Raw genomic sequence first — 27,960 nt, 5'->3', positions numbered from 1 at the left:
GCAGCAGTTTGGGCTGGCTGGCTGAAAGGCAACACTGAAACGGGACACTGCTGGAGTGGCAGTATGGGATGAAGAATGTTGTCATCCTAAGAGAGGACAGCTGGTTCTTGCTCCACAGGGCTACTGGCACTCTCCAAAGCTGGCGCCTTAGCAATCCTATTAATCTGCTGGAGCACAGATTGCTGGACTGCTGTGAAATCCTTAAAGCCTCTTTGAGTACTGGTATCTGCAGCCATGATGGTGGCAGTATGAGCCTGCATGGCAACAAGCTGAGATTTCATGACCTCACAGTGAGCTTCCACTGCAGCACTCCAACATTAGATGGCTTTTGCTTGTGCTGCAATGAAAGCTGGGATATCGGCCATCGGACGCTGCATCATGTTCAGGTCCTGAAGTGTTCTCACGGAGTTGGCCACCACTTCCACTCTGGAAATGAGTGGCTCCAAACTCTGCGCAAAGCCCAGTGCCAAGTTGGAGCCGGATTACCCTTTGCTCCTTGGCGCTGACATCCGACTTTCTGGCAGGCCTGCCAATGCACCAAGAATTTCTGTGTGCATGCCCATCAGCCTTTTTCCATAAACCACCCCATCGAAGTGCTCATCTGAATCCTCTGCAGCAGAGAATGTGTGAGACCCTCCCTTCAGGGTTTTGGCACCCACATTATCCTTTTCCTCTGCCCTGGCTGCAATCCACTCGTGCTCTGTGAATCACCACATGCAGATCCCACCTCTGTGCTACCCTCTAAATTACATGCAATGTCACTATCTGATCTGATGGCTACGAGTGTGAAAATGAGTGACAATGGACTGAATTTTTCAACCTGAGGTGGAGTTAGATTTGGAAGAGGATGTGATGGCAGTCTTGAACGACCATCCAGTGTGCCGGTATGTTCCCGTTGTTAGCCTATTTTCAGGGAGGTGATTTCTGGACGGTGATGGCTACCTGCCTGCCAGCAGTATATAGGCAATTAGGCAAAGTAAAGTGCAAATTGAGGGCACTTCTTACATGGCGTCTAGATTTTCCAGATGGAGGACGGGCCCCCCGATGGTGGTGGTCTCCCAGCGACAGGCCTGGCCATGGGTGGGGCATGAGAGAAGTGAGGAGGTAAGTACCAGAGGCGCATCCTGCAAAGCACCACACAATGGATCTACTGGGCTGTGTGGGATACAGCTGCAGCCGCAGGCCATCTTGTGGAGTGGTTGCCCCTCCGAAATGAGGCCTGGCAACTGCGGCCACAGTATATTTTGAAACATTTACAAGTCTTCAGAGAGCACCTCCAACTTGAGGCACCCTTGCGGTCACCCATCAGCAGCAGCGCACATTTCTCCTGGGGTTTGCCGACCACCCAGAACCTCGGGCACTCACATCAGTCCTCCCAGCTGTGGAGCGCACCCGCCATCCTTAATTGAACAAGGCTCCTCCAGGGTCCCACCACGGCCACTTGCAGGTTCCCGACCCAGAATTCAGCCCAGTGTCAGGATGGGGAATTCATCCCGATGTTACTTTTTCATTAGTCTCTTGTGCATCAGGCTTCCGCAGCAGTTGTTGATCAGGTGGCAGTACTTGGGCATCTGAAAGGTTAAAGACACAAGGGTAATGTTGGGGTGAGGGGATGGGGGAAAGCAAGAGGTGCATCAACTGCACCTTATAAATCATAAGAGATTGTGGGATGAGGGGGAAGTGGATAGGAATGTAGATTAGGTTAGAATATATCATCCTCTATGTTTCAGCCCCGCCACTGGCCATGGCCTCAGTCACAGCAGCACCAACAATTGACAGCACCATCTCCTCCATGGGGATGAGGTCATAACAGTAATGCCGGTCACCTTCCAATTAAGTGCTGCTGCCTATAATTGTGTGCCACCTTGTCTTGCAAGAGAGGGAGAACTGTGTCATTGAGTGTGGTGTGATGTTTGGGCGATGTCCCTGCCACAGTGGACTGGATCTTCTTGTCCTCCTGATGGCGGGTAATGTGGCGGGAGTGGGGGGGTGGGCAGAGAATCGGAGCGGCAGCAGACACCACGGAACCCGATGCTGGGATTGCCGGACCCAATCTTTCTGGGGGTGGGAAAGGCCGACGTCGGCCATCCCGCCCAGAGGCCAATTGAGGCCCTTGTGGCCTATTGATGGCCAATTAAGGGCCTCTTCCCGCCACTGGGGGACCTTACCCTGTCTTGGAAAATGAGGTACCCTCACTGCGGGTTTGGGCAATTTGTGGCCCATGGAGAACACCCCCACCCACCCCGGGAATCACAGTACTCCCCAGGATCTTGCTCCCCTTGGACCAAATGCCAATCCCCTCACCCCACCTCACCGGCGCCTTCTGGATCAGCCCCAACGACCCTGCCTCACCTACTTCGGCTCCGGGGTTCCAACGCTAGGCTTGGGTCCGAGGTCTCTGCAGTACTGGCAGTGGCCACCGCTCCCGGTGGCTCTGCGATACTGTTGAGTTGCCGGCCCTGTGATTGGCCGGCAACTCTTGGGGGTGGGATTCCTGTCCCTATAAAGTGTTTAGAGGGACAGGGATTCTGCCTCCTTCAAGTTTGACAACCAAAGACTAGAGGATCGCTCCGGGGCCTGAAAAAGTACAGAGGCAGGGTTTCTCTCGACCTTTCAGACTGGTGCCGGGATCCCCGCCTCCTGCATAAAATCCAGCCCATGTGTACAAATTCTGAGACGTGTGTGTGAGGCTTGCAGCAGTGCTTAGTGTGAGGGTGAGGTGAGGCAAGGGTCACACCACAGTTTAAAAGTGTGCAGGCAGAGAGGGAATGGGTGACCACCAGGCAGTCTAAGAGAACCAGACAGGTAGTGCAGGAGTCCCCTGAGACGATCTCGCTCGCTAACCCGCTTTCCATTTTGGATACTGCTCAGGGCGATGGTTCCTCAGTGGAGTGCAGCCAGAATCAAGTCCGTGGCACTACAGGTGGCTCAGTTGCACAGGACGGAGAAAGAAGAGTGGAAGGGCAATAGTGATAGGGGATTCGCTATTTAGAGGAACAGACAGGCATTTCTGCGGCTGTAAACATGAAACCAGGATGGTGTGTTGCCTCCCTAGTGCCAAGGTCAAGGATGTCACAGAGCAGCTGCAGGACATTATTCTGGGGGAGGGTGAACAGCCAGAGGTCATGGTCCACACTGGTACCACCGACATAGGTGGAAGAGGGATGAGGTCCTGAAAGTAGATTTTAGGGAGTTAGGAAATAAATTAAAAAGCAGGACCTCAAAAGCAGTAATCTCAGGATTACTCCCACATGCTAGTGAGCATAAGAATAGAAGGACTGAGCGATTGAACACATAGCTGGAGAATTGGTGTAGGAGGGAGGGCATCAGATTTCTGACGCACTGGGACTTGTTCTGGGGCAGGTGGGACCCGTACAAGATGGACGGGCTACACCGTAACAGGACCAGAACTAACATCCTCGCAGGGAAATTTGCTAGTGCTATTGGGGAGGGTTTAAACTAGATTGGCAGGGGTTTGGTAACCTGAGATGGAGCTCAGATTGGAGGAAAGCAAAACTGGTAACAGGAAGTAGAAAAGTAGCAAGCGAAATTAAAAGGCAGACGAAACAAAGGCAAACATCAGATAGGATCAGAATAAGGAATAATGTTAAGACAAAGTTAAGGGCACTCTATCTGAATGTACGCAACATTTGCAACAAGGTAGATGATTTGTATGCACAAATAGAGGTAAATGGGTATGATTTAATTGCCCTTACGGTATTTCGAAATCTGTCAATCTCTACTTTAAGCATACTCAATGGCTGAGCTTCCACAGCCCCCTGGGATAGAGAATTCCAAAGATTCACAACCCTCTGAGTAAAGGAATTTCTCATCTCTGTCATAAGTGGCTTCCCCCTTATTTTCAGGGATATTATTCAGGGATATTCGTAATTTAGTAAGGAAAGGCAGAGGGAAAAGGAGGTGGGGTAGTGCTGTTAATAAGGGACGAGATCAGTACATTAGTGGGAGAGGATCTTAGATTGAACAAGCAGGATGTAGAATCAGTTTGGATGGAGTCAGGAAACAGCAAGGGGCAGCAAACATTGGTGGGAGTTGTTTATAGACCACCAAACTGTACTGGTAATGTTGGGCATGGTATAAATCAGGAAATTAGAGCTGCATATAGCATGAGCAATACAGTAATAATGGGCGACATCAGTTTACATATAGACTGGGTAAACCTAATTAGCACTAAAGCTGTGAAGAATGAATTCCTGGAGTGTGTATGAGATGGGTTTCTGGAGCAGTGTGTTGAGGAACCAACTAGGGATCAGGTTATTTTAGATTTTGTATTATGTAATGAGAAAGGGCTAATTAATAACCTTGCTGTAAAGGACCCAATAGGAAATAGTGACCACAATATGATAGAATTTTACATTAATTTTGGAAGATATATAGTTCATTCTGAAACTAGGGTCTTAAATCTGAGCAAAGGAAACTATTAAGGTTTGAGGGGCAAGTTGGCTATGATGGATTAGGAAAATACATTAAAAGATTTGACGGTAGATAGACAATGGCTAGTATTTAAAGAAGTATTACATGGTTTACAAAAAATATACATTCCTCTAAGACACATACACCCAACAGAAAAAGTGAATCAACTGTGGCTAACAAAAGAAGTTAAAGATTGCATTCGATCAAAGGAAGTGGCTTATAAGGTCACCGAAAAAGTAGTAATCCCGAGGATTGGGAGCAAATTTAGATTCCAGCAAAGGAGGACCAAGAAACTGATAAAGAAAGGGAAAAGAGAATATGAATGCAAGCTAGCTAGAATATAAAGGTGGACTGTAAAACTTCTTTAGGTATGTGAAAAGAAAAAGATTAGCAGGGACAAATATGCAAGCAAAACAGGCAGAGACAGGAGAATTTGTGGTGGAGAAGTGGGAAATGACAGAGGGACTAAACAATTACTTTGTGTCTGTCTTCACGGAGGAAGATACAGAAAATCTCCCAGAAATACAAGGGAACAAAGGGACCTGTAAAAATGAAGAAATGAAAGAAATTAGTACCAATAAAGAGGTAGCACTCGAAAAATTAATTGGATTGAAAGTTGATAAATCCCCTGGACCAGATAGGCTACTTCCCAGAGTATTGAAGGAGGTAGCTATTGAGATACTGAATGTATTGGTGGTTATCTTTCAAAATTCTATAGCTTCTAGGAGGCTTCCTGCTGACTGGAAAGTAGAAAATGTAACCCCACTATTTAAGAAAGGAGCGAGAGCGAAAATGGAGAACCACCGACCTGTTTGTTTGACGTCAGTAGGAGGGAAAATGTTAGAATCTATGATAAAGGATGTGATAACTGGACATTTGGAAATAATGATATGATTGGACAGAGTCAAATTGGATTGATGAGAGGGAAATCATGTTTGACAAACTTGTTAGAGACTTTTGAGGATGTAACTTGTAGCATAAATAAAGGAGTGCCAGTGGATGTATATTGTATTTGGATTTTCAGCAGGCTTTTGATAAGGTCCAACACAGGGGGTTAGTAAATACAATTAGAGCACATGGAATTGGGGGTAATATACTGCTATGGATTGAAAATTGATGAACAGACAGAAAGCAGAGAGCAGGAATAAACGGGTCATTGTCAGGATGGCAGGCTGCTACTGGTGGGGTATTGCAAGGATCAGTGCTTGGGCCACAGCTGTTCACAATCTATATAAATGATTTGGATGTGGGGACCAAATGTAATATTTCCAGATTTTCTAATGATACAAAACTAGATGGGAATGTAAGTTGTGAGGAGGATACAAGGAGGCTTCAAGGGGATTTGGACAGGCTGAGTGCATGGGCAAGAACATGGCAGATGGAATATAATGTGAATAAGTGTGAAGTGATCCGTTTTGGTAGAAAAAACAGAAAGGCAGAGTATTTCTTAAATGGAGAGAGGTTGGGAAGTGTTGATGTCCAAAGGGATCTGGGTGTCCTTGTTCATGAGTCACTACAAGCTAGTATGCAGGTCCAGCAAGCAATTAGAATCACAAAGTAATTACAGCGCAGAAGCAGGCCATTCAGCCCATCATGTCCACACAGGCTGTCCGAAAGAGCAATTCACTTAGTGCCACTCCACTGCCTTCTCCCCGTAACCTTGCACATTCTTCCTTTTCATATAACAGTCTAATTCCCTTTTGAATGCTTCAATTTAACCCGCCTCCACCGCATTGTAAGGCCGCACATTCCAGACCCTAACGATTCGCTGCGTGAAGAGGTTTTTCCTCATGTCGCTTTTTCTTTTTTTACCCACCACTTTAAATCTGTGCCCTCTTGTTCTTGATCCTTTCACAAGTGGGAACAGTTTCTCTCTATCTACTCTGTCCAGACCCCTCATGATTTTGAATATCTCTATCAAATCACCTCTCAGCCTTCTCTTCCCCAAGGAAAACAGTCCTAACTTCTCCAATCTATCTTCATAACTGAAGTTCCTCAAAGAGAGATACAGCACCGAAACAGCCCCTTCGACCCACCAAGTCTATGCTGACCAACAATCACCCATCTATACTAATCCTACATTAATCCCATATTCCCTACCATTCTCCTACCACCTACCTACCTACACTAGGGGCAATTTACAATGGCCAATTTACTTATCAACCTGCAAGTCTTTGGCTGTGGGTGGAAACCGGAGCACCTGGTAGAAACCCACGCGGTCACAGGGAGAACTTGCAAACTCCACACAGGTAGCACCCAGAACTAAATCTGGGTCACTGGAGCTGTGAGGCCGCCCCTAAAGATAGTAGTGAACCAGATGGGTTTTTACAACACTTGACAAAGGTTTCATGGCCATCATTAGACTAGCTTTTTTTTTTATTAAGGAGGCAAGTAACTCACTTCCTGACTCCCCAAAGCCCATCCACTATCTACAAGGCACAAGTCAGGAGTGTGATGGAATACTCTCCACTTGCCTGGATGGGTGCAGCTCCAACAACACTGAAGAAGCTCGACACCATCCAGGACAAAGTAGCTCGCTTGATTGGCACCCCATCTACAAACATTCACTCCCTCCACCACCGACGCACAGTGGTAGCAGTGTGTACCATCTACAAGATGCACTGCAGCAATGCACCAAGGCTCCTTAGACAGCACCTTCCAAACCCGCGACCTCTACCAACTAGAAGGACAAGGGCAGCAAATGCATGGGAACACCACCAACTGCAAGTTCCCCTCCAAGTCACACACCATCCTGACTTGGAACTATATCGCCGTTCCTTCACTGTCACTGGGTCAAAATCCTGGAACTCCCTTCCTAACAGCACTGTGGGTGTACCTACCTCACCTGGACTGCAGCGGTTCAAGAAGGCAGCTCACCGCCACCTTCTCAAGGGCAACTAGAGATGGGCAATAAATGCTGGCCTGGCCAGCGACGCCCACATCCCATGAATGAATAAAAACAACTCACACTGTCTGTCCCCCTCTCTTTGCCCTCACTCTCACTCTCTGCCCCCCTCACTCTCTGCCCCCCTCTCACTCTCAGCCACCCCCTCACTCTCTGCCCCCCCCCACTCTCTGCCCCCTTCACTCTCTGCCCCCCTCCCTCACTCTCTGCCCCCCTCACTCCCTGCCCTCTCTCTCTTTCTCCACCCTCGTTCTCTTTCTTCGCCCTCTCTCTGCCCCCTCACTCTCAGGTCCCCTCTCTCTCTGTGTAACCCCTCACTCTTTCTGTAACCCCTCACTCTGCCCCCCCTCTCTCTCTCTACCCTCTTTCGCTCTCTCTCTCTCTCTGTCCCCTCCAGTCTCTCTCCCTGTCCCCAGTCTCACACTCTGTCCCCACTGTCTGACCCTCTCTCTCTGTTCACCCTCTTCCGTCCCCCCTCTCTCTCTGCCCCTCTCACTCTAACCCACTCTCTCTCCCCCACCCCCTCTCTCTGTCCCGATCTCTCTCTTGCTGACCCCTCTCTGCCACCTCTCTCTCTGATCCCACTCTCTCTCTACCCCTCTCTCCTTCTGTACCCTCTCTCTGTCTCCTTTCTCCCTCTCTCACTGCCCGCTTTCTCTCACTTCCTCCTCTCTGCCCCTCCCCTCTTCTGCCCCTCTCTCTCTATACCCCTCTCTCTTTCTCTGCCATCTCTTTGCCCTCACTCTTCGTCTCTCTGCCCTTGCTCTCCCTCACTCTGCCCTCGCTCTCCCTCACTGCCCTCCCTCTGCCTGCCCCTCTCTCTCTCTGCCCCCTCACTCTCTGCTCCCCTCTCTCTGTGTAACCCCTCACTCTCCTTGTAATCCCTCTCTCTCTGCCCCTTCTCTCTCTTTCACCTCTCCCTGTCCCCTCTCTCTCTCTGTCCCCTTCAGTCTCTCTCCCTGCCCCCTGGTCTCACTCTCTGTCAGCCACTCTCTGCCCCCCTCTCTCTCTCCCCCACGCCCTCTCAATCTGCCCCTTTCTCTCGCTCAATGACTCCTTTCTGCCACCTCTCTCTCTCTCTCTGCCCCCCCCAACTATCTCTGTCCCCGTTGTATCTCTGTCCCCCTCTCTCCCTCTATACACTCTCTCTGCCCCCTTTCTCTCGCTTCCCCCACTCTCTCTGCATCCCCTCTCTCTCTCTCTCTGCCCCCTCTCTCTCTCTCTGCCCCCTCTCTCTCTCTCTGCCCTCTCTCGCTCTGCCCCCTCTCTCTCTCTCTGCCCCCTCTCTCTCTCTCTGCCCCCTCTCTCTCTCTCTGCCCTCTCTCGCTCTCTGCCCCTCTCTCTCTCTCTGCACCCCCACTCTCTCTGTACCTCCCTCTCTGTCTCTGCCCCCTCTCTCCCTCTGTACCCTCTTTCTGGCCCCTTTCACTCTCTCTCGCTTCCCCCTCTCTCTGCCCCCCTCTCTCTCTCTCTGCCCCACCGCTCTGTCTGTCCCCCTCTCTCTCTCTCTCTCTCTGCCCGCCCCTCTCTCTCTCTGCCACATCTCTCTCTCTCTCTGCCCCCTCTCTCTCTCTCTCTATCTCTCTCTGCCCCCTCTCTCTCTCTGCCCCCCTCTCTCTCTCTCTCGCTACCCTCTCTCTGTCGCTGCCCCCCTCTCTCTCTGCCCCCCCGCTCTCTCTCACTACCCTCTCTCTCTTTTTCTGCCCCTTCTCTCTCTCTGCCCTCTCTCTCTCTCTCGCTGCCCCCCCACCTCTCTCTCTCTGTCCCCATTGTATCTCTGTACCCTCTCTCTGCCCCCTTTCTCTCTCACGCTTCCCCCTCTCTCTCTCTCTGCCCCCCCCCCACTCTCTGTACCCCCCTCTCTCTCTCTCTGCCCCCTCTCTCCCTCTGTACCCTCTTTCTGGCCCCTTTCTCTCTCTCTCGCTTCCCCCTCTCTCTCTGCCCCCCTCTCTCTCTCTTCTGCCCCTCTCTCTCTCTTCTGCCCCTCTCTCTCTCTTCTGCCCCCCTCTCTCACTCTGCCCCCCTCTCTCTCTCTGTCCCCACATCTCTCTCTCTGTCCCTCTCTGTCTCTTCCCCCCACTGTCTCCACCCCCTCTCTCTCACTGACCCCTCTCTCTCTCTCACTGACCCCTCTCTCTCTCTCTCTCTGACCCCTCTCTCTCTCTCGGTACCTCTCTCTCTCTCTGTACCCCTCTCTCTCAGTACCCCTCTCTTTCTCTCTCGCTGCCCCCCTCTCTCTCTATGTCCCCCTCTCTCTCTATGTCCCCTTCTCTCTCTCTGCCCCCTCTCTCTCTCTGCCCCCTTTCTCTCGCTCTCTCTCTCTGCCGCCTCTCTCTCACTCTCTGCCCCCCGTCTCTCTCTCTCTGCCCCCGTCTCTCTCTCTCTGCCCCCCTCTCTCTCTCTCACTGCCCCCGCTCTCTCTCTCTCACTGCCCCCGCTCTCTCTCTCTCTCCGCCCCCGCTCTCTCTCTCTCTCCGCCCCCGCTCTCTCTCTCTCTCTGCCCCTTCTCGCTCTCTCTCTCTGCCCCTTCTCACTCTCTCTCTCTGCCCCCTCTCTCTCTCTCTGCCCCCTCTCTCTCTCTCTGTCCCCTCTCTCTCTCTCTGCCCCCTCTCTCTCTGCCCCTTCTCGCTCTCTCTCTCTCTGCCCCCTCTCTCTCTCTCTCTGCCCCCTTTCTCTCGCTCTCTCTCTCTGCCGCCTTTCTCTCACTCTCTGCCCCCCGTCTCTCTCTCTCTGCCCCCGTCTCTCTCTCTCTGCCCCCCTCTCTCTCTCTCTCCGCCCCCGCTCTCTCTCTCTCTCCGCCCCCGCTCTCTCTCTCTCTCTGCCCCTTCTCTCTCTCTCTCTCTGCCCCTTCTCACTCTCTCTCTCTGCCCCCCCCTCTCTCTCTGCCCCCTCTCTCTCTCTCTGTCCCCTCTCTCTCTCTCTGCCCCCTCTCTCTCTGCCCCTTCTCGCTCTCTCTCTCTCTGTCCCCTCTCTCTCTCTCTCTCTCTGCCCCCCCTCTCTCTGCCCCCTCTCTCTCTCTCTGCCCCCTCTCTCTTTCTCTCTCTGCCCCCTCTCTCTCTCTCTCTCTGCCCCCTCTCTCTCTGCCCCCTCTCTCTCTCTCTGCCCCCTCTCTCTTTCTCTCTCTGCCCCCTCTCTCTCTCTCTCTCTCTGCCCCCTCTCTCTCTCTCTGCCCCCTCTCTCTCTCTCTGCCCCCTCTCTCTCTTTCTCTGCTCCCTCTCTCTCTCTCTCTCTCTCTCTCTCTCTCTCTCTATCTCTGTGCCCCCTCTCTTTCTCTCTCTGCCCCCCCCCCTCTCTCTCTCTCATTCCCGGAACTATTCTCGTGAATCTTTTCCGTACTCTCTCCAATGCCCTCACATCTTTCCTAAAGTGCATTGCCCAGAACTGGATACAATACTCCAGCTGAGGCCAAACTAGTGTCTTATACAAGTTCAACATAACTTCCTTGCTCTTGTACTCTATGCCCCTATTAATAAAGCCCAGGATACTGTGTGCTTTATTAACCGCTCTCTCAACCTGTCCTGCCACCTTCAATGACTTATGCACATATACAATCAGATTCCTCTGCTCCTGCACCCCTTTTAGAAATGTACCCTTTATTTTATATTGTCTCTCCATGTTCTTCCTACCAAAATGAATCACTTCATATTTCTCCGCGTTGAACTTCATCTGCCGCCTATCCAGCCATTCCACCAACTTGTCTATGTCCTTTTGAAGTTCTACACTATCCTGCTCAGTAATTCACAATGCTTCCAAATTTTGTATCATCCGCAGTCTTTGAAATTGTGCCCTGTTAACCAGGTTTAGGTCATTGTATATCAGGAAAAGCGAGGGTCCCAACACTGACTCCTGGGGAACTCCACTACAAACCTTCCTCCAGTCCAAAAAACATCCATTAACCAGTACTCTTTGTTTCCTGTCACTCAGCCAATTCCGTATCCATGTTGCTACCATCCCTTTTATTCCATGAGCTATAACTTTGCTCACAAGTCTGTTGTGTGGCACTGTATCAAATGCCTTTTGAAAGTCCGTGTACATCACATCAACTGCATTGCCCTCATCAACCCTCTCTGTTACCTCCTCAAAAAACTCCAGCAAGTTAAACATGATTTTCCCTTAACAAATCCATGTTGGCATTCTTTAATTAACCCACATTTGTCCATGTGACTATTGATTTATCCCTAATTATTTTTTCTAGAAATTTTCCTACCACCGGAAGTTAAACTGACTGCCCTGTAGTTGCAGGGCTTATCTTTACACCCTTTTTTGAACACGGGTATAACATTAGCAATTCTCCAGTCCTCTGGCACCATCCCTGAGTCTAAGGAAGACTGAAAAATTATGGCCAGTGCCTCCACAATTTCCACCCTCACTTCCCTCCGTATCCTTGGATGCATCTCACCGGTCCTGGTGGTTTATCCATATTAAGTACAGTCAGCCTATCCGATACAACCTCCTTATCAATTTTAAACCCTTCTAGTGCCTGAATTACCTCTTCTTTCACAATTGCCTGGTAAAGACAGATGCAAAGTGTTCATTTAATACCTCAGCTATGTCCTCTGCCTCCATGCGTAAATCCCCTTAATGGTCCCTCACCAGCCCCAGTCCTCCTTTTACCACCCTTTTACTTTTGATATGTCTATAGAAAACTTTGGGATTCCCTTTAATGTTAGCTGCCAGTCTCTTTTTAAGGTCTCTCTTTGCTTCTCTTATCTGCTTTTTCATTTCCCATCTGGACCTTCAACACTCACATACATGCACATTAACCCTGATTTATACGTTATCACTTTTTTCCTTACTCTGACCCCACCTAATAACTTACTATTATCTATTCTAGTGCCATCTCTCTCTCCCAGGAAGGCAAATTGTATGTTGGCCTTCATTACAAAGGGATTTGATTAGAGGAATAACGATGTCTTGCTGTATAGAGTCTTGATGAGACCTAATCTGGAGTATTGTGTACAGTTTTGGTCTCCTTATCTAAGCCTAGTTCTCAGTAGTATTTTCTACCTGGCATCTGTCATAACCCCATTTTTTATTCTCCATCTTAATCTCTACCTCTTTTGTCATCCAGAGACTTGTTTACCCTATCCTTCCCCTTTGAGGGAACATAGCTTGACTGTGCCCAAACTATTTCTTTGAAGGTAGCCCATTGTTCAGTAACTATTTTTCCTGTCAACCTTTGATTCCAATTTATTCGCCCCAGCTCCGTTTTTACCCCATTGAAGTTGGCTTTCCCCCAATTAATTATTCTTACTCTGGATTGTTCTTTGTCCTTTTCCAGTCAGCCTAAACCTTATGATCTCTTACTAATACTTGATCCACTAGGCCCACCTCATTCCCAAGAACCAGATCTGGCAGTGCCTCCTTTCTCATTGGATTAGAAACATACTGCTGTAGAAAATTTTCCTGAACACACTCTAGGAACTGTGTCCCTCACTGCCCTTTACACTACTATTATCCCAGTCTATGTTTGGATTATTAAAGTCCCCCATTATAATTGCCCTATAATTTTTGCACCTCTCTGTAATTTCCTTGCAAATTTGTTTTTTCACATCCTTCCCACTAGCTGGTGGCCTATAGACAACACCAAGCAATGTAACTACACCTTTTTTGTTCCTTAGCTCTAGCCAAATTGATTCTGTCCTCAACCCCTCTGGGACATCCTTTCTCTCCAGCACTGCAATGCTCTCCTTAATTAATACTGCCAACGCCCCCCCCCCCCCCCCTTTTTTTCCTTTTCCTATCTTTCCTGAATACTTTGTATCCGGGAATATTCAATACCCAGTCTTGCCCTTCTTTGAGCCAGGTCTCTGTTACAGCCACAGCATTATATTTCCACATGGCAAACTGCGCCTGTACCTCACATTAGCAACACTCCTTGCATTCACATAAATGCACATTAACCCTGATTTATACTTTATTACTTTCTCCCTTACTCTGACCCCACCTAATAACTTACTACTCTCTATTGCTATCTATCTCTCCCAGGAAGGCAAATGGTATGTTGGCCTTCATTGCAAGGGGATTTAAGTACAAGAGTAATGATGTCTTGCTGATAGAGCCTTGGTGAAACTGCATCTGGAGTATTGCATACAGTTTTGGTCTCCTTATCCAAGGAAGGATATACTTGCCATAGAGGGAGTGCAACAGAGGTTCATCAGACTAATCCCTGGGATCGCAGGATTGTCTTATGAGGAGAGATTACAGAAACTGGGCCTGCAATCTCTGGAGTTTCGAAGAATGAGAGGTGATCGCATTGAAACTTACAAAATTTTTACAGGGCATGACGGGGTAGATGTGGATCGGATGTTTCCTCTGGCTGGTGAGTCTAGAACCAGGGGTCACAGTCTCAGAATAAAGGGCAGGCCATTTAAGACTGAGATAAGGAGAAATTTTTTTACTCAGAGGATGGTGAATCTTTGGAATTCTCCACCCCAGAGGGTTGTGGAAGCTCAATCACTGAGCATTTTCAAGACAAAAAGCGATAGATTTCTGGATACTAATGACATCAAGGGATATGGGGATAGTGGGGAAAAATGGCGTAGAGGTAGATGATCAGCCATGATTTTGTTTGACTGGTGGAGCAGGCTCGACGGGCTGAATGGCCGACTCCTATTTCCTATGTTCCTGTGTTAGGTATGAGTCATGCTTGATAGAAACTGTTGGTTGGTAAGTGAAGGGTGAATGGAGCAGCGTGTGAAGCTAATGATTCATTTGTGAGGATATGGTATGTGAAGGTGCATTCACTGACCTTGACCACTCGTGTGAGTTCATTGATCTTTTTGCTGTACTGCATCCAGGACCTCGGAGCTAGACTGCCGGCTATCTACTCCCACTGCCTTTGTAATGTCTGTCTGGAGGGCCTCCCTGAAGGATGAGGACCGCTATCCTCCTGCATCAAAGCCTCCAATGCTGCATTAGAGAACCTAGGGGCAAACACTCTGGCCTTCTGCACCATTTCCACACCTCTTGCTGCTCAGAGATTCTTCTTGAACTAGTTTCAGCAGCTTTTGCAGCCAGAATGACCTCAGCTTTAATAGATGCAGGCTGGTTTTAAGTAGTGCAGACTATCTTTACGTGGTGTTAGCCTCACACAAACTTGGGCCCCGTGCTGAGGCATGCAGCCACTCAGCAGCATGCTTAGTGCTGGACCGCACACCAGTATCATTTAAATTAGCAGACAGCACAAAGTTGCATGCTGCCTGCATCGCTGCGAATGGGCATGGGTTAATCAGGTATTGCAATCCCCATGTCTGATTACAGGCCTAACTCAATTTTACCCCTAAGTTTTTTCAGACTTTTCTCAGAACTCAGACCCCTGAGACTAGAAATCAACCTCATGGTTCCTTGCACAACTTCCAACTCTTTCGTGTCTCTCTTGTGTCGGAAGTGAACGCAGTACTCAAGGTGTGATCTGACTATAGCACGATACAGTTCAATCATCACCACCTCTGATTTATATTCCACTGTTTTGGCTATATCATTCAATATTCTTTTGGCTTTGTTGACTGTTGTTCTGCATTGACTGGACACGCTGAGCTTTGGGTCCACTGGGCTTCCTCGCGTTCTTTGAGCTTCATCTTTAGCCATTTCAGTACCATTCATGAAGTACATGTGTCACCTACTTTGCCTTCCTGTGTGCAGTATTTCCACTTGTTGGTTTAAATTTCACCTGTAATTGTTCTGCCAACTTACTTATCTTATCTGGCTCATTTATGGAGTTTCTGAGCATCAGCTTCCAATTCCGTTACCCTTTCTAGTTTGCAAATTTGATCACTTTGCCTTTAATTTTTGAATCCAGGTAATTCATGTAAATTTGAAGCAGTAGTGGTTCCACCACGGATCCCTGGGCACTCCACTTAGTATTCTTCCACACTCTGACACAACCACTTTAACGAGTATCCATTCTTTTCTACTCCTCACCTACTTTCTTACCGACTTCTACAATTTTGAATTTATCTAAGCCTTTCTTGTGAAACTTTATTAAAAGCCGGCTGAAAGTCTAGGTACACCATTTCATAGAACATTCCACAGTCCTCTTGGGTTGTCACAACCTCAAAAGCTGGTCTCCCTCTGTAGAATTAATGCTGTTCACCAGGTTGTTATCGAACAGAAAGCCCTCAAGCTAATCCTGATATTCAACTCCACTGTTTTACTTGTAATGAAAGCAGGACTTATAGATCTGTAGCTGCATGTGTTTGTTTTGTTACCCTTCTTGAATATGGGTACCATGTTAATATGTTTCCAGTTGTCTGGTACCTTCCCAGAGTCCAAGGACACACTCATAATGATTATCAGTTCCTTGCAAATTTCATCACTAGTTGAGAAGAACCATTATTCTTTCATTGCTCCATGCGATACCAGAACTCAGGGTACTTCATGCTAACACTTGGTTTTAAAGTAGAATAACAGAAGGTAATGATTTGGTAATGTGTTTATTAAAATGTGCAGTATCTTGAAACTATAACAGCAATGTTCAAAAATAGTTAGCTATCGTGCAGTTATACCTTACCCTCACTTTTCATTAACCCTGCATAATTCATATTACATTTTCAAACTTCACTATAAACTATATTCCCTGGAGTTGAGAAGAATGAGAGGTGATCTCTTTGAAACGTACAAGATTCTGAAGGGGCTGGATAGGGTAGACACTGAGAGATTTTTCCGCTGATCAGGGAATCTAAAGCACGGGGACACAATCTGAGGATAAGGGACTGATCATTTAGGGGTAAGATGAGGAGAAGTTGCTTCACTCAAAGGGTTGTGAATCTTCGAAATTCTCTACCCCAGAGGGTTGTGGATGCTTCATAGTTGACTACATTTAAGGCTGGGATAGACAGATTTTTGGTCTCTCAGGGAATCAAGGGATATGGCAAGTGGGCGGGAAAGTGGAGTTGAAGCCAAAGATCAGCAGTGATCATTTTGAATGGTGGAGCAGGCTCAGTGGGCCACATGGTCTGCTCCTGCTCCTATTTCTTGTGTTCACCAACTGAAGGAGGCAAGGGAAGAAATTGCTGGGGTCTTGACAGAACTCTTTGCATCCTCATTGGCTACAGGTGAGGTCCCAGAGGACTGGAAAATAGCCAGTGTTGTTCCTTTGTTTAAGGAGGGTAGCAAGGATAATCCAGGAAATTATAGGCCGGTGAGCCTTACTACAGTGGTAGGGAAATTATTAGAGAGGATTCTTCGGGACAGGATTTACTCCCATTTGAAAATAAATGGACCTATTAGCAAGAGGCAGCATGGTTTTGTGAAGGGGAAGTCGTGTCTCACTAATTTGAGTTTTTTGAGGAAGTGACGAAGATGATTGATGGAGAAAGGGCAGTGGATGTTATCTATATGGACTTCAGTAAAGCCTTTGACAAGGTCCCTCATGGCAGACTGATACAAAAGGTGAAGTCACACGGGATCAGAGGTGAGCTGGCAAGATGGATACAGAACTGGCTCAGTCATAGAAGACAGAGGGTAGCAGTGGAAGGGTGCTTTTCTGAATGGAGGGATGTGACTAGTGGTGTTCCGCAGGGATCAGTGCTGGGACCTTTGCTGTTTGTAATATATATAAATGATTTGGAGAAAAATGTAGCTGGTCTGATTAATATGTTTGCGGACGACACAAAGGTTGGTGGAGTTGCAGACAGTGATGAGGATTGTCAGAGGATACAGCAGGATATAGATCGGTTGGAGACTTGGGCGGAGAAATGGCAGATGGAGTTTAATCCGGACAAATGTTAGGTAATGCATTTTGGAAGGTCTAATGCAGGTGGGACGTATACAGTAAATGGCAGAACCCTTAGGAGTATTGACAGGCAGAGAGATCTGGGCGTACAGGTCCACAGGTCACTGAAAGTGGCAACGCAGGTGGATAAGGTAGTCAAGAAGGCATACGGCATGCTTGCCTTCATCGGTCGGGGCATAGAGTATAAAAATTGGCAAGTTATGCTGTAGCTGTACAGAACTTTAGTTAGGCCACACTTAGAATATTGTGTGCAATTCTGGTCGCCACATTACCAGAAGGACGTGGAGGCTTTGGAGAGGGTACAGAAGAGGTTTACCAGGATGTTGCCTGGTCTGGAGGGCATTAGCTATGAGGAGAGGTTGGATAAACTCGGATTGTTTTCACTGGAACGACGGAGGTGGAGGGGCGACATGATAGAGGTTTACAAAGTTGTGAGTGGCATGGACAGAGTGTATAGTCAGAAGCTTTTGCCCAGGGTGGAAGAGTCAGTTACTAGGGTACATAGGTTTAAGGTGAGAGGGGCAAAGTTTAGAGGGGATGTGCGAGGCAAGTTCTTTACACAGAGGGTGGTGAGCGCCTGGAACCTGTTGCCGGGGGAGGTGGTGGAAGCAGGTACCATAGAGATGTTTAAGAGGCATCTTGACAAATACATGAATAGGATGGGAATAGAGGGATACGGACCCCGGAAGTGCAGAAGGTTTAGGCAGGCATCAAGATTTAGTTTAGGCAGGCTTGGAGGGCCGAATAGCCTGTTACTGTGCTGTACTGTTCTTTGTTCTTTGAAATTACTCGAATTGTTTGGCATTTCTTGGGTGCTATTTCAGTGTACCTTTACTTTGTGACTGCAATGTGGAATGGTACCCGTTTCTGATGCACTTTCAATGGCAGCAATCCAGTTTACTATCACCATTGAAGCTTCACTGTGATCCCTTTGCCAATTCTCCACTCAGACCATTTAAATTTATTTGAGTGAGAGCCCATGCCAAAATCTCAGAAGTTACACTCAACATCAGGGTAACTCAAGACTTATATAAATGAGGCATACTTGTTGCCAATAACAACTGAGTCTAGCAGAAATGATTTATTTTGGAGCTTGAAGACTGAAGAAATTTTAAGCAGTGATTACTGGTGCTTAAAGAGCTTTTGTGTTTCTTTTGCTTTACACCTGGACAGAGCTGCAGTTGCCCCTTTCAATCTGTGGGCATCTGAGACAAGAGGAATTTTTTTTTTGCTCTCATCCAGAGAAAGAGATAAGGACTATCAGGTATGGTATGAATATTCCTTTGTTTGCAATTATAATAGAGAAGGAGGTAGGACAGCACAGGAAAGGAAAATAAACCAGTATATGAGGAGGATGTGGCCTAGAGGATGTTACCAAAACCCACAAAGAATTTATAGACCATGCAGATCCTATAAATATTATAATCCATGAATAGAATGCATGTAACTAGAGAATCAATGGAAGAGCTGTGGCTACTACTGTATAGAGACTTGTAGCCAAGATCATCTGCCCAGAGAGCTCTACCTGTGGCTGTGAAGTTGATGACTGCAGTCAATTTTTATGTCACCAGCTCACTTCAAGCAGCCACAAAGGATCTGTGTAATATCACCCAGTGAGCTGTCATGTATTCATCACGTGCCTGATATACTTTACAGGTGACCTGCATGACTTTGAGATCCAAAAGTAGATTTGTGGGTAGGTTGTCCTGGCTGCTGTCGGGGCAGAACAACATGGAATAGAATGTCAAAAGGACCATCACTTTAGATGGCCCCTTAATGACAGCTGCAAGGGCATCAGAACTCAACTTATCTGTGAGATTTTCTCATCACTGCCATTACTCCTTCTTCCCACCTTCACATAAACACCTTCAACCTGGTCCACTTCCTAGTTTATGTCCTCTGGCTAATAACCAACCACAAATTAAGTGCACATGCTCCTCTATACAAGGAACTCAAAAGTGAATAGAAGTCATGCTAATCACTGAATTTTCCCTTATCTACTATGGGCTGGATTTTATAAGCTCACCACTAATCTCGGCAGCGAGCTTCAAAAATGGTGGCCCACCTGTGCGGGCCGCACACCAAAGAGCCGCTGCGAACTCAAGCTTGGTGGCTCACTTAAGTAGCCGGGGCAGGCCACCCCCCCTCTCAATCACATGGAGGGGGCAGGCTGGCCATCCCCGGCAATGGCATCAGCTACCTGTACGCAGGCGCTGATGCCATTTTTAAAGGGCTGTCAGCCCTACTGGCTTTTTTAAATATTTAATGATACATGGCATAAAATTAAATGAATACATTTATTTTGCCCCTCTCCCACCCCCACCCCCATAACAATTAAATTAATTATTTGCCCTTTCCCCCCAAAACACGTAGCTTTACCACCTGACCTTTTACCCCCAAACTGCACAAAGTATAAACTACTACCTTCCCATGAAGTTAATTTGACTCATTCCCCCACCCTCCACTTCTGCACTGATAAACTTACCTCCTCCCTCCTCCCCACCAGTGTTGCACCTCGTTTTCCCAGATGCAGATCCGAAGGTGCGGGAGTGCTGGCTGTCGCTCTGAAGATTGCAGTGGGCCCTTAAGCTCCCAGGGAAGTGCATGTTAATTTATTAATTGTATTCATTTGCATATGTTAATTCAGGTCCTGTCACCCAGTGGCGGGGAGGCCGCCACAGTGCCTCACTGCCGCTGGGAGGATCGAGCCAGGCCCATGCCGGTGTCGATGTCTGTGGTGGGCCTCATCCTGGGCCATCTTCAGGCTGCCCCTGCCATGGATCCTGACATCGAGGGCTCCTTAAAATCCAGTCCTATGTCTGTTACCTCCTCCAATAATTCTATACGATTTGTCAAGCACATTTGTCACTTTTGAAATCTGTGTTGGTTATTTCTATTTTCTCTATCTAAATATATGGTAATTTCATCCTTAATTCGAGACTCTAAAATTGTTCCTACCACAGATGTTGAGCTAACTGGTCTTTAATTAGATTAGCCTTATGTTCCTTTTCATGAACCCCTCAGCCATAGTGCAGTATAAAGGGATATTTGTGCATCTGTTAATTTCAGTGTACAGTGCACTGATACCGAAGGAAGCATAGTGCCACTGCCATGTAGCTCCACATGGCACCAGACGTTTTTGGAGTATTTCCTCTCATAGGCATCCAGCAACCCCTTTTATCCTTTGATGCATTTCATTTATGAGTGTCTGTAGATTGGTCTCAGTAAAATTATATACCCTTCTTTTCTGCATTCTTTCACAGCCATGCTCCCTTCTTTGGGTGCCTCTGCTAGGTCTTCCACTTCAAGACATATTCTGAAATTCTCCAGAAATGTACATGGGCCCTCTATGACCTATACCAGTGACCACAGCCTTCCCATATGTCCAGTACTTGTTCACTGCTCTCCCATCTGGCTGCTGCAGCCTTCACACCATCCAACCTTTTCATAAGCCCGCTGCCCATATTTCCACACCTCCTGACACAGTATTCTTTGTATTACGTGGAAGTACCGCTACTGAAACACCAGTGAGCATTTAAATTAGCTGACCCTGCGTTCTCTGGTAAGGTCAGTGCTGGCAGGCGATCCGTGGGCAGAGGTCCCATTTGCAGGGCCCTGTACCAGCATAAATGGGCCTATGTATTTTCACAGCCTATAACTCTGGTGTCCGGTCCCAATATGCATAATGTACTGGTGTGAGACCCCAATGGAGATGCCATTTCACACTGTTGTGTGGTTTACAATTAATGTACAGTGTAAAGCCAAGTTATAAAAATACTTAGGTTGTCCTTTGGGCAACTGATAAATTTAAGCAGAGTCTGTCATGATATTTTTGGAGAGTGGAGGCTGCTCTGCCCACAAAAATTACTGGCAACTATATACGACAGTATGCCCTATGTTCAAAAGTCCATTCTACTTTCGAAAGAATCAAGCCAAAGAATTTGAAAATTATTTCAGGTATGTTAAAGAGAAAACTATGAACAAAAGTACAAGAATTAATTTATTATTTGCGTTACGACTGAGGCTGAAGGAGTGCACCGTCTTTCTCTAGTTCCACTTTTCCATGGGTCACAATATATATTTAAATGTTTTACCCAGTTACTGATACGACCAATTATATACTTTATCTATGTTAGTTTCAGAATAAAATCCACCAACCAGGTTTCTTTAATAAACAATAAAATTATTAATTTATTATAAAACAAGATCTATTCAGTAAAGATGCAAAGCTTATTAACACAGATTGAAATATTAAAATTCTCTTCTAAATTAACCCAACACACTTGCACACACACACTGGTTAAAGAAAAAATAAAGAAGTTTTCTCTGCAGAGATCTCTTTACAAAAAAAGTGCTGGCAAAATACTTGCAGGTTGATAGGTTAATTGGCCATTATAAATTGCCCCTAGTATAGGTAGGTGGTAGGGAAATATATAGGGACAGGTGGGGATGTGATAGGAATATGGGATTAGTGTAGGATTAGTATAAATGGGTGGTTGATGGTCGGCACAGACTCGGTGGGCCGAAGGGCCTGTTTCAGTGCTGTATTTCTAAACTAAACTAAACTTGTTAATTCTTGAAGGAAAAGGATAAGATATGGTATGTTCCCAGGTGGTCCTTTATTCTGACGCCCAAATATACATAGATGGCTGTCACAGGGATCTTTTTGGAGCAGTTCTTTTCATATGAAGTCGAGGATTAGTCTGGCAGGCTTTCCAGGAGAATCACTGCATCGGGGGTTTCAGCGATCATACTGGATTCTCAAGGTTTCTCAAAAGGTGGAAAAGGATGAGCTGGTGGCTTCTCTGAAGCAAAACAATATACAAAAACTAAAGCAACTCTTGACCACCAAAAATCTTGACATGTCACTCCTTTGTATACAATTCCCAACTCCCACAACTGCCTTGATGCATACAGTACTTCTGTTCAAAGAATGTGCACCATTTTTCACACTTTTGTCTGTTACACTCATATTAGGAATTCCAAATGTTATGAAAGTGCTTCCATTTCTAAATATTTTTTGAGCTCTCCAGTACCTCATGTCTTGCGTGAGTCTTGTTAGTGAGTTCATCAAGTTACATAGCTTAAGGCATGTGACTTCTAGTAAGGGTTTGTTTTTACACAAAGTCCCAAGTCCTTCCCCTGTCCTTTTTTTGAAAAAAAAACGAAGTCCAGCACCAATGGAATCTCTCCAGTCTTTCAAATGAATCAATTTCCACAATTTTTAAACATGAGTCCTCAAAAAAATATTTAGAAATGGAAGCACTTTCATAACATTTGGAATTCCTAATATGAGAGTGTAGCAGACAAAAGTGTGAAAAATGGTGCACATTCTTTGAACAGAAGTACTCTATGCATCATATATCAGGGATGATGAAAATGATATGATTGAACCACATATACAATTTATTTTATTTCTTTGCAACTGATTATTGCAAATCACAAAACAGAGTAAGAACAATTTTTTTTTCATCCCAGGCCAATGTGGGTAATTATTGTTTTTTTAATGTAGCACTCATACATTTTCTATTTCCTAATATTGATACATTTTATGTTGAACTCTTGTTACCAACACGTAGTTGAAAATGACACAAGAAGCAGTCCTTATGGTAAAAATATTCACTGTCCTGACATATGTAAAACTTTGCAGATTGTCGGGCTTTGCAGCAGATGCCAAATGATTTGTATTAACCAAGAGAATGGAAAAAGAAGCACCGAACCCCTGCAGACTCTATATTCATCCAAGGACAAAAAGGTAATTGCTGCCTCCTTTTTAAAACAAGTAAAAAACATTAAAACTGACAACTATGTAGTGGTTTGCTGTATTAAAGAGCAAACAAAATAGTGTTTTGCAAGACAGTGCAATGATCCATTGGAAGGCCTTGTCAGTTCTAAGAGAGTTGGCAGCTCTCCAGTACCTCATGTCTTGTGTGAGTCTTGTTAGTGAGTTCATCGAGTTACATCGAATGTACTGCACAGAAACAGTCCATCTAGCACAATTGATCTATGCCGGCATTTACGCTCCACAGGAGCCTTCTCCCCACCCTCTTCATCGAATTCTTCTATTGCTTTCTCCCTCACGTGCTTATCTAGCTTCCCTTATGTATCCATGCTGTTTGCCTCACTACTTTTTGTGGTATTGTATTCCACATTCTTACCACTGTTTAGGTTGAAGATGTTTCTCCTGAATTCCCTATTGGATTATATATTATATTTATGATCTCTAGTTTAGACTCCCCTGCAAGTAGGAATTTTTCTCTCTGTCTACCCTATCAAAACCCTTTCATTACCTTAAAGACCTCTATCAGATCATCCCTGAGCCTTCTATTTTCCAAAGAAAAGTCTGTTCATTCTTTCATGGTATTTTCTTTCAGTTCTGATGTCATTCTTGTGAATCTTTTTTGCAGCTTCTCCAATACCTGTTTATCGTTTTTAGAATATGGCGAATAGAACTGTGCACAGTACTCATAGTCTGATCCAACCAAGGTTCAATACAAGTACTAACCTGTTATTCAACTGATCCTGATCCTGGCCTCACCCAATTTCCACACAAATAGGGCTGGATTTTAAAAGCTCGGCACCGAAGTTGGAGGTGGGCTTCAAAAATGGCTGTCTGCTCTTGCGTCCCGCAGGTCGCGGAGCCGCTGCAAATGGTCGGGACCGACCGCCAACTCCAAACCCCCCCCACCAAACCAATGACATAGAGGGGGTGGGCTGTCTGTCCCTGGCAATGGCGTCAGGCGCCACAACGCAGGCACCCATGCCATTTTTAAAGGGCTTCAAGCCCTACATTTCCATTTAAAGTGACATTTGTTGTAAAGAAATTAAATAACTTGATCCTGACCCTCTTCCACCCGCCCCCACCCCCCACAATAACCTGAGAATTAAGTACCTGCCCTCTCCACCACGGCCCTCCTCCGCCCCACTTACCTGATGCACCTAACCTTCCCCCCACAAAGTTTACAAACTTTAATATTAACCCATTCCCACCATTCCCTACACCAATCAAATCACTCTGACGCTGCTCCACCCCCTCCCACACAGAAAGACTTAACTGCACCCCCTTCCCCGCCAGTGTTCCACCTCAGATCTCCGGATAGACATCCAAAGGCGCAAGAGTGCTGGCCACTGGCACTTATATTGGAGTGGAACAGACAGTGGGAGCCAGTAAGTACGTAATTCATTAATTTACATTTATTTAAATATTCAGATTTGGCTCCCGTTGCTGTGCAGCAGGGGTCCACCACAAGGCCTCGTCGCCGCCAACAATATCAGGCCGGGCCTTCCTAATGTCTAGGTCCTTGGTGGGCCTATGCCGGGGGCATTTTCTGGCCTCCCCCAGCCACGAACCCTGACATCTGGGGGGGCTGTAAAATTCAGGCCATAATCTTTTCCAGAAATCACTGAATAGTAGTAAAAGGAGAAGACCTACCTTTTTTTTATACTGCTTTCAAAAATTTTGTATTGCAGCAAAGAAAATGTGTTCTCTGCAGCCAATGTGGCTAATATGTAGCTAATTTTGAGATAAGGATATTCTGAGAATTAAATGCCCAGTTGAGATGACAATGTCCTCTAAAGATTTAACATTAAAATTCTATGCCTCCTGTATGTTGAGAACTGATGATGTAAGCCTAGCTCAGTATATGGGAATGCCTCAGCCAGAAGATTCAAGTTTCCCTAGGCTGACTTAGTATGTACCTGAGAAAAACCAGAGGGAAACCATCCCTTACCAAGCTTGATTTATGCCAGCACTGATTTTGCCCCTGTTATTTAATGGATTGCCACGTGCCTTAAGCTATCTAGGCCCAACAAGGGAAAAATTCAACATTGTTTTGATTTTTCATGAAAATAAAGGACAGAGGGTCGAATTCCCCATACTTCCCAGGGAGGGTTGCCAATCTTCCAGGATTAGCCTGGAGTGTCCACAAATTGTTAATTTCCCACAACACTGCTGCGAGCAGTCAGGGAGAAAATTCATAGGGACATTAAAAAAAAAATGCTTTTTTCCATTTTCTTTGAACACTTCTGTTTAGTAGCTATAAATATAGTGGAGATGGGAAAAATGTTTGTTTGACAGTTGAGAATTATCCAATTGAGTAATGAAGAGTCATTTCACTTTCCAATTGGCATGGGAAGCGCGCTGGGAGGTGAAGGGGGCGTAAAATCAGGTGGGATGGCGGGGCCTGTCATGCCCGTTGCCTACTTAAGAAATAGGAGCAGGAGTAGGCCATTCAGCTCTTCGAGCCCGCTCCGCCAGTCAACGAAACCATGGCTGATCTTCTACTTCAACACCATTTTATTGCACTATGCCCTTGATCTTTTTAATATGTAGAAATCTATCGATCTCAGTCCTGAACATACTCAACGACTGACCCTCCACAGCCCTCTGGGGCAGAAAATTCCAAAGATACACCACCATAAAGTTTAAAATGTAACCCGCCCAGTATGGGGCTCAAGCCTACGATGCTGGGGTTAAGAGTCTTATGCTCCACTGACTGAGCCAGCCGGGCATTTTACCAGTGGCAGGGGAGGTGGCAGGCAGTTTGCTCACCCTTGGGTCAATTGAGGCCCTTAAGTGGCTAATTAATGGCCACTTGAGTGCCTCCTGCCACTTCGCCACTTGGAGAGGCCACCTAGCAGCCTCCCTGCTGGCTCGGTAGGAGTGTCCCTCCTGATAGGGCACCCTGTGCCCAAAAGGAGGGCCCCTCCTGTGGCAAGTGCCAACCCTGCTGAAAGACCCCACCTGCCCTCACGATCGACACCCCCCCCAGCCCCCCACCACCACCTTGCTGGGGCCTGCCTGATTGGTCTAGGCGATCCCCGACCGCACTTATCAGCACCGCAGGCCTCCTCAATGGCTGTTGCTCCAGGGATTGCTGCAATCCCAGCTGTGGCCACCGCTCCTGGTGGCGTTGCTGAGACTGAAGAGCTGCGGCCCTCTGATTGGCTGGCAGCCCTTGGAGGCGGGGGACATCCTGCCTTAGAGGGATGGTAGCCACGACTGCAGGCAGCTAATTGCCGAGAACCGTAAAATATGCTTGTGGTTTCCAAGGCCAGTGGAGGCAGCCTTGCCATGGATTTCCAAACGATGGGTGGGGCAACCGCCTCCACGTTAAATCCTGCCCACAATCTCTGCAGCTCCCTCTTTTACAACACTAGGATGTAGGCCATCAGGTCCTAAGGATTTGTTGGCTTTTACTCCCTTAAGTTTCTCCGATACTTTTCCTCTGCTGATATTAATTACTTTAAGTCTTTATGCTTATTAGTCTCTTGGTTGCCTTCTATTTCTGGTATGTAATTTGTGCCTTCTACTGTGAAGATAGGCACAAAATATTTAGTCAACGTCTCTGCCGTTTCCTTATTCCCCATGGTAATTTCTCCTGTCTCTGCCTCTAAGGGACCAACGTTTACTTTAGCTCCTCTCCTCCTTTTTATATACTTGTAAAAACTTTTACAATCTGTGTTTGTATTCCTGGGTAGTTTACTCTCATTCTGTTTTTTCCTTTTTTAACCACTTTTTGATCACTCTTTGCTGGTTTCTAAAACTCTCCCAATCCTCTGACTTATTACTATTCTTCACAACAATATAAGCCTCTTTTTTTTAATCAGATACTATCTTTAACTTTCCTCGTGAGCCACGGATGGATCTTTCTCCCTGAATTTTTGATTTTTAATGGAATTTATTTTTGTTGAACATTTTGAGTGGCTTCTTTAAATGTTTCCCGCTGTTTATTTACCGCCATACTTTTTAGTCTATTTACCCAATCAACCTTATCCAGCTCTTCTCTCAGCCAGGATTTTATGACTCCCACAGCGTTTCCAATAGCAGGACCAGAAGTTGGCATAACTTCCGCTTCCACCATTGTGCCACTATCCCACACAATTCAATATTCAAATGAACAATATGGCGACGGGCACGGGTGACACATGAGATCATGTGGCGGGGAGGCCTTTCATTGGTGGAACCCGCCGTCACTGGGCCAAGCACCAAATTCGCCACGGAGATAAAGCATTCTGTGTTTGCAGCCTCAAGGACCAGCAGCCTTCCTGTCATGTAAGACTCTTCAGAGTAACTTAAATTAAAGCTTTTACTTAATTCAAAATGCTTTTGCCTCCCTTAATTTATGAAACCCAGCACCAACTTCACATCATTTATTTTCCCTGTAGCAAAAATAAAGCAGATGTCAGCCAGCAGGCAGCGTCCAGCCTCATGGTTCAGTGATACTTCCTTGCAGATTCTCTCGAGGCTGTCAGGGCAAGGCGGGAGGTCCTCTTGCCTGCAGACGGAGTCCGAAGACCCTCTCACCTGACCAAGGAGGCCTGGATGGAGGTAGCAGAGCAGGTTTCAAACCATGGGCTAACACACAGAACCTGGGTTCAGTGTCGCAAACAGATCAATGACTTGCTCAGATCGGCAAGGGTAAGCAGTCTTGGTGAAACAGCTCCATTGTTTTCCTCCCTGGCTCCGTGTCTTTAAGACAGAGGGTAAACAAGGCATGCAGTGGAATGCGTGAGCAGCCATGGTGCCATTCACTAAATGATTGTGCTTCAAGATGACGATTGGCATTGTTTATGTGCTTGGATGTTTCGTGCAAAATCCACTGCGGAATGACTGATGTCGATGCATGTATGCAATGGTTGTGATGTATCTTTTGATGTGTCATTAAATCGGTACTGTCTCCTGCAGCATAAACGCACCCATAACCAGCATGACTGTGCTAAAATGGGAGGAGGTGTCCCTGACATTAGGGTGCTGATACCAGCTGAGGAGGAGGTGTCGGATATTGCGAGAGAGGAGGGAGGCAGGGTTATAACAGATGGTGAGGCAAGATCCACAAGGCATAAGGATGTAGTGTTCTCCACTCTTGCAGCCATATGTGGACAC

At 46.6% G+C, this 27,960-nt stretch overlaps 1 protein-coding gene across 2 annotated transcripts in view; it reads left to right on the top strand.

Annotated features, from left to right (window-relative positions):
- Positions 1-27,960, top strand: part of mocos (molybdenum cofactor sulfurase) — a 432,886-nt gene that overhangs the window by 391,924 nt on the left and 13,002 nt on the right. For both annotated transcript variants that reach the window (XM_068010709.1, XM_068010717.1), the window contains one exon: positions 22,726-22,830. In XM_068010709.1, the coding sequence (XP_067866810.1) occupies positions 22,726-22,830 (105 nt within the window). The remainder of the gene's footprint in view (positions 1-22,725; positions 22,831-27,960) is intronic.

Source organism: Heterodontus francisci, chromosome 2 (assembly GCF_036365525.1).
Source record: "Heterodontus francisci isolate sHetFra1 chromosome 2, sHetFra1.hap1, whole genome shotgun sequence".
In the NCBI taxonomy this organism is placed as follows: Eukaryota; Metazoa; Chordata; class Chondrichthyes; order Heterodontiformes; family Heterodontidae; genus Heterodontus; species Heterodontus francisci.
Note: the sequence above shows the minus strand (reverse complement) of the source record. Positions and strands in the feature narration are given on the sequence as shown.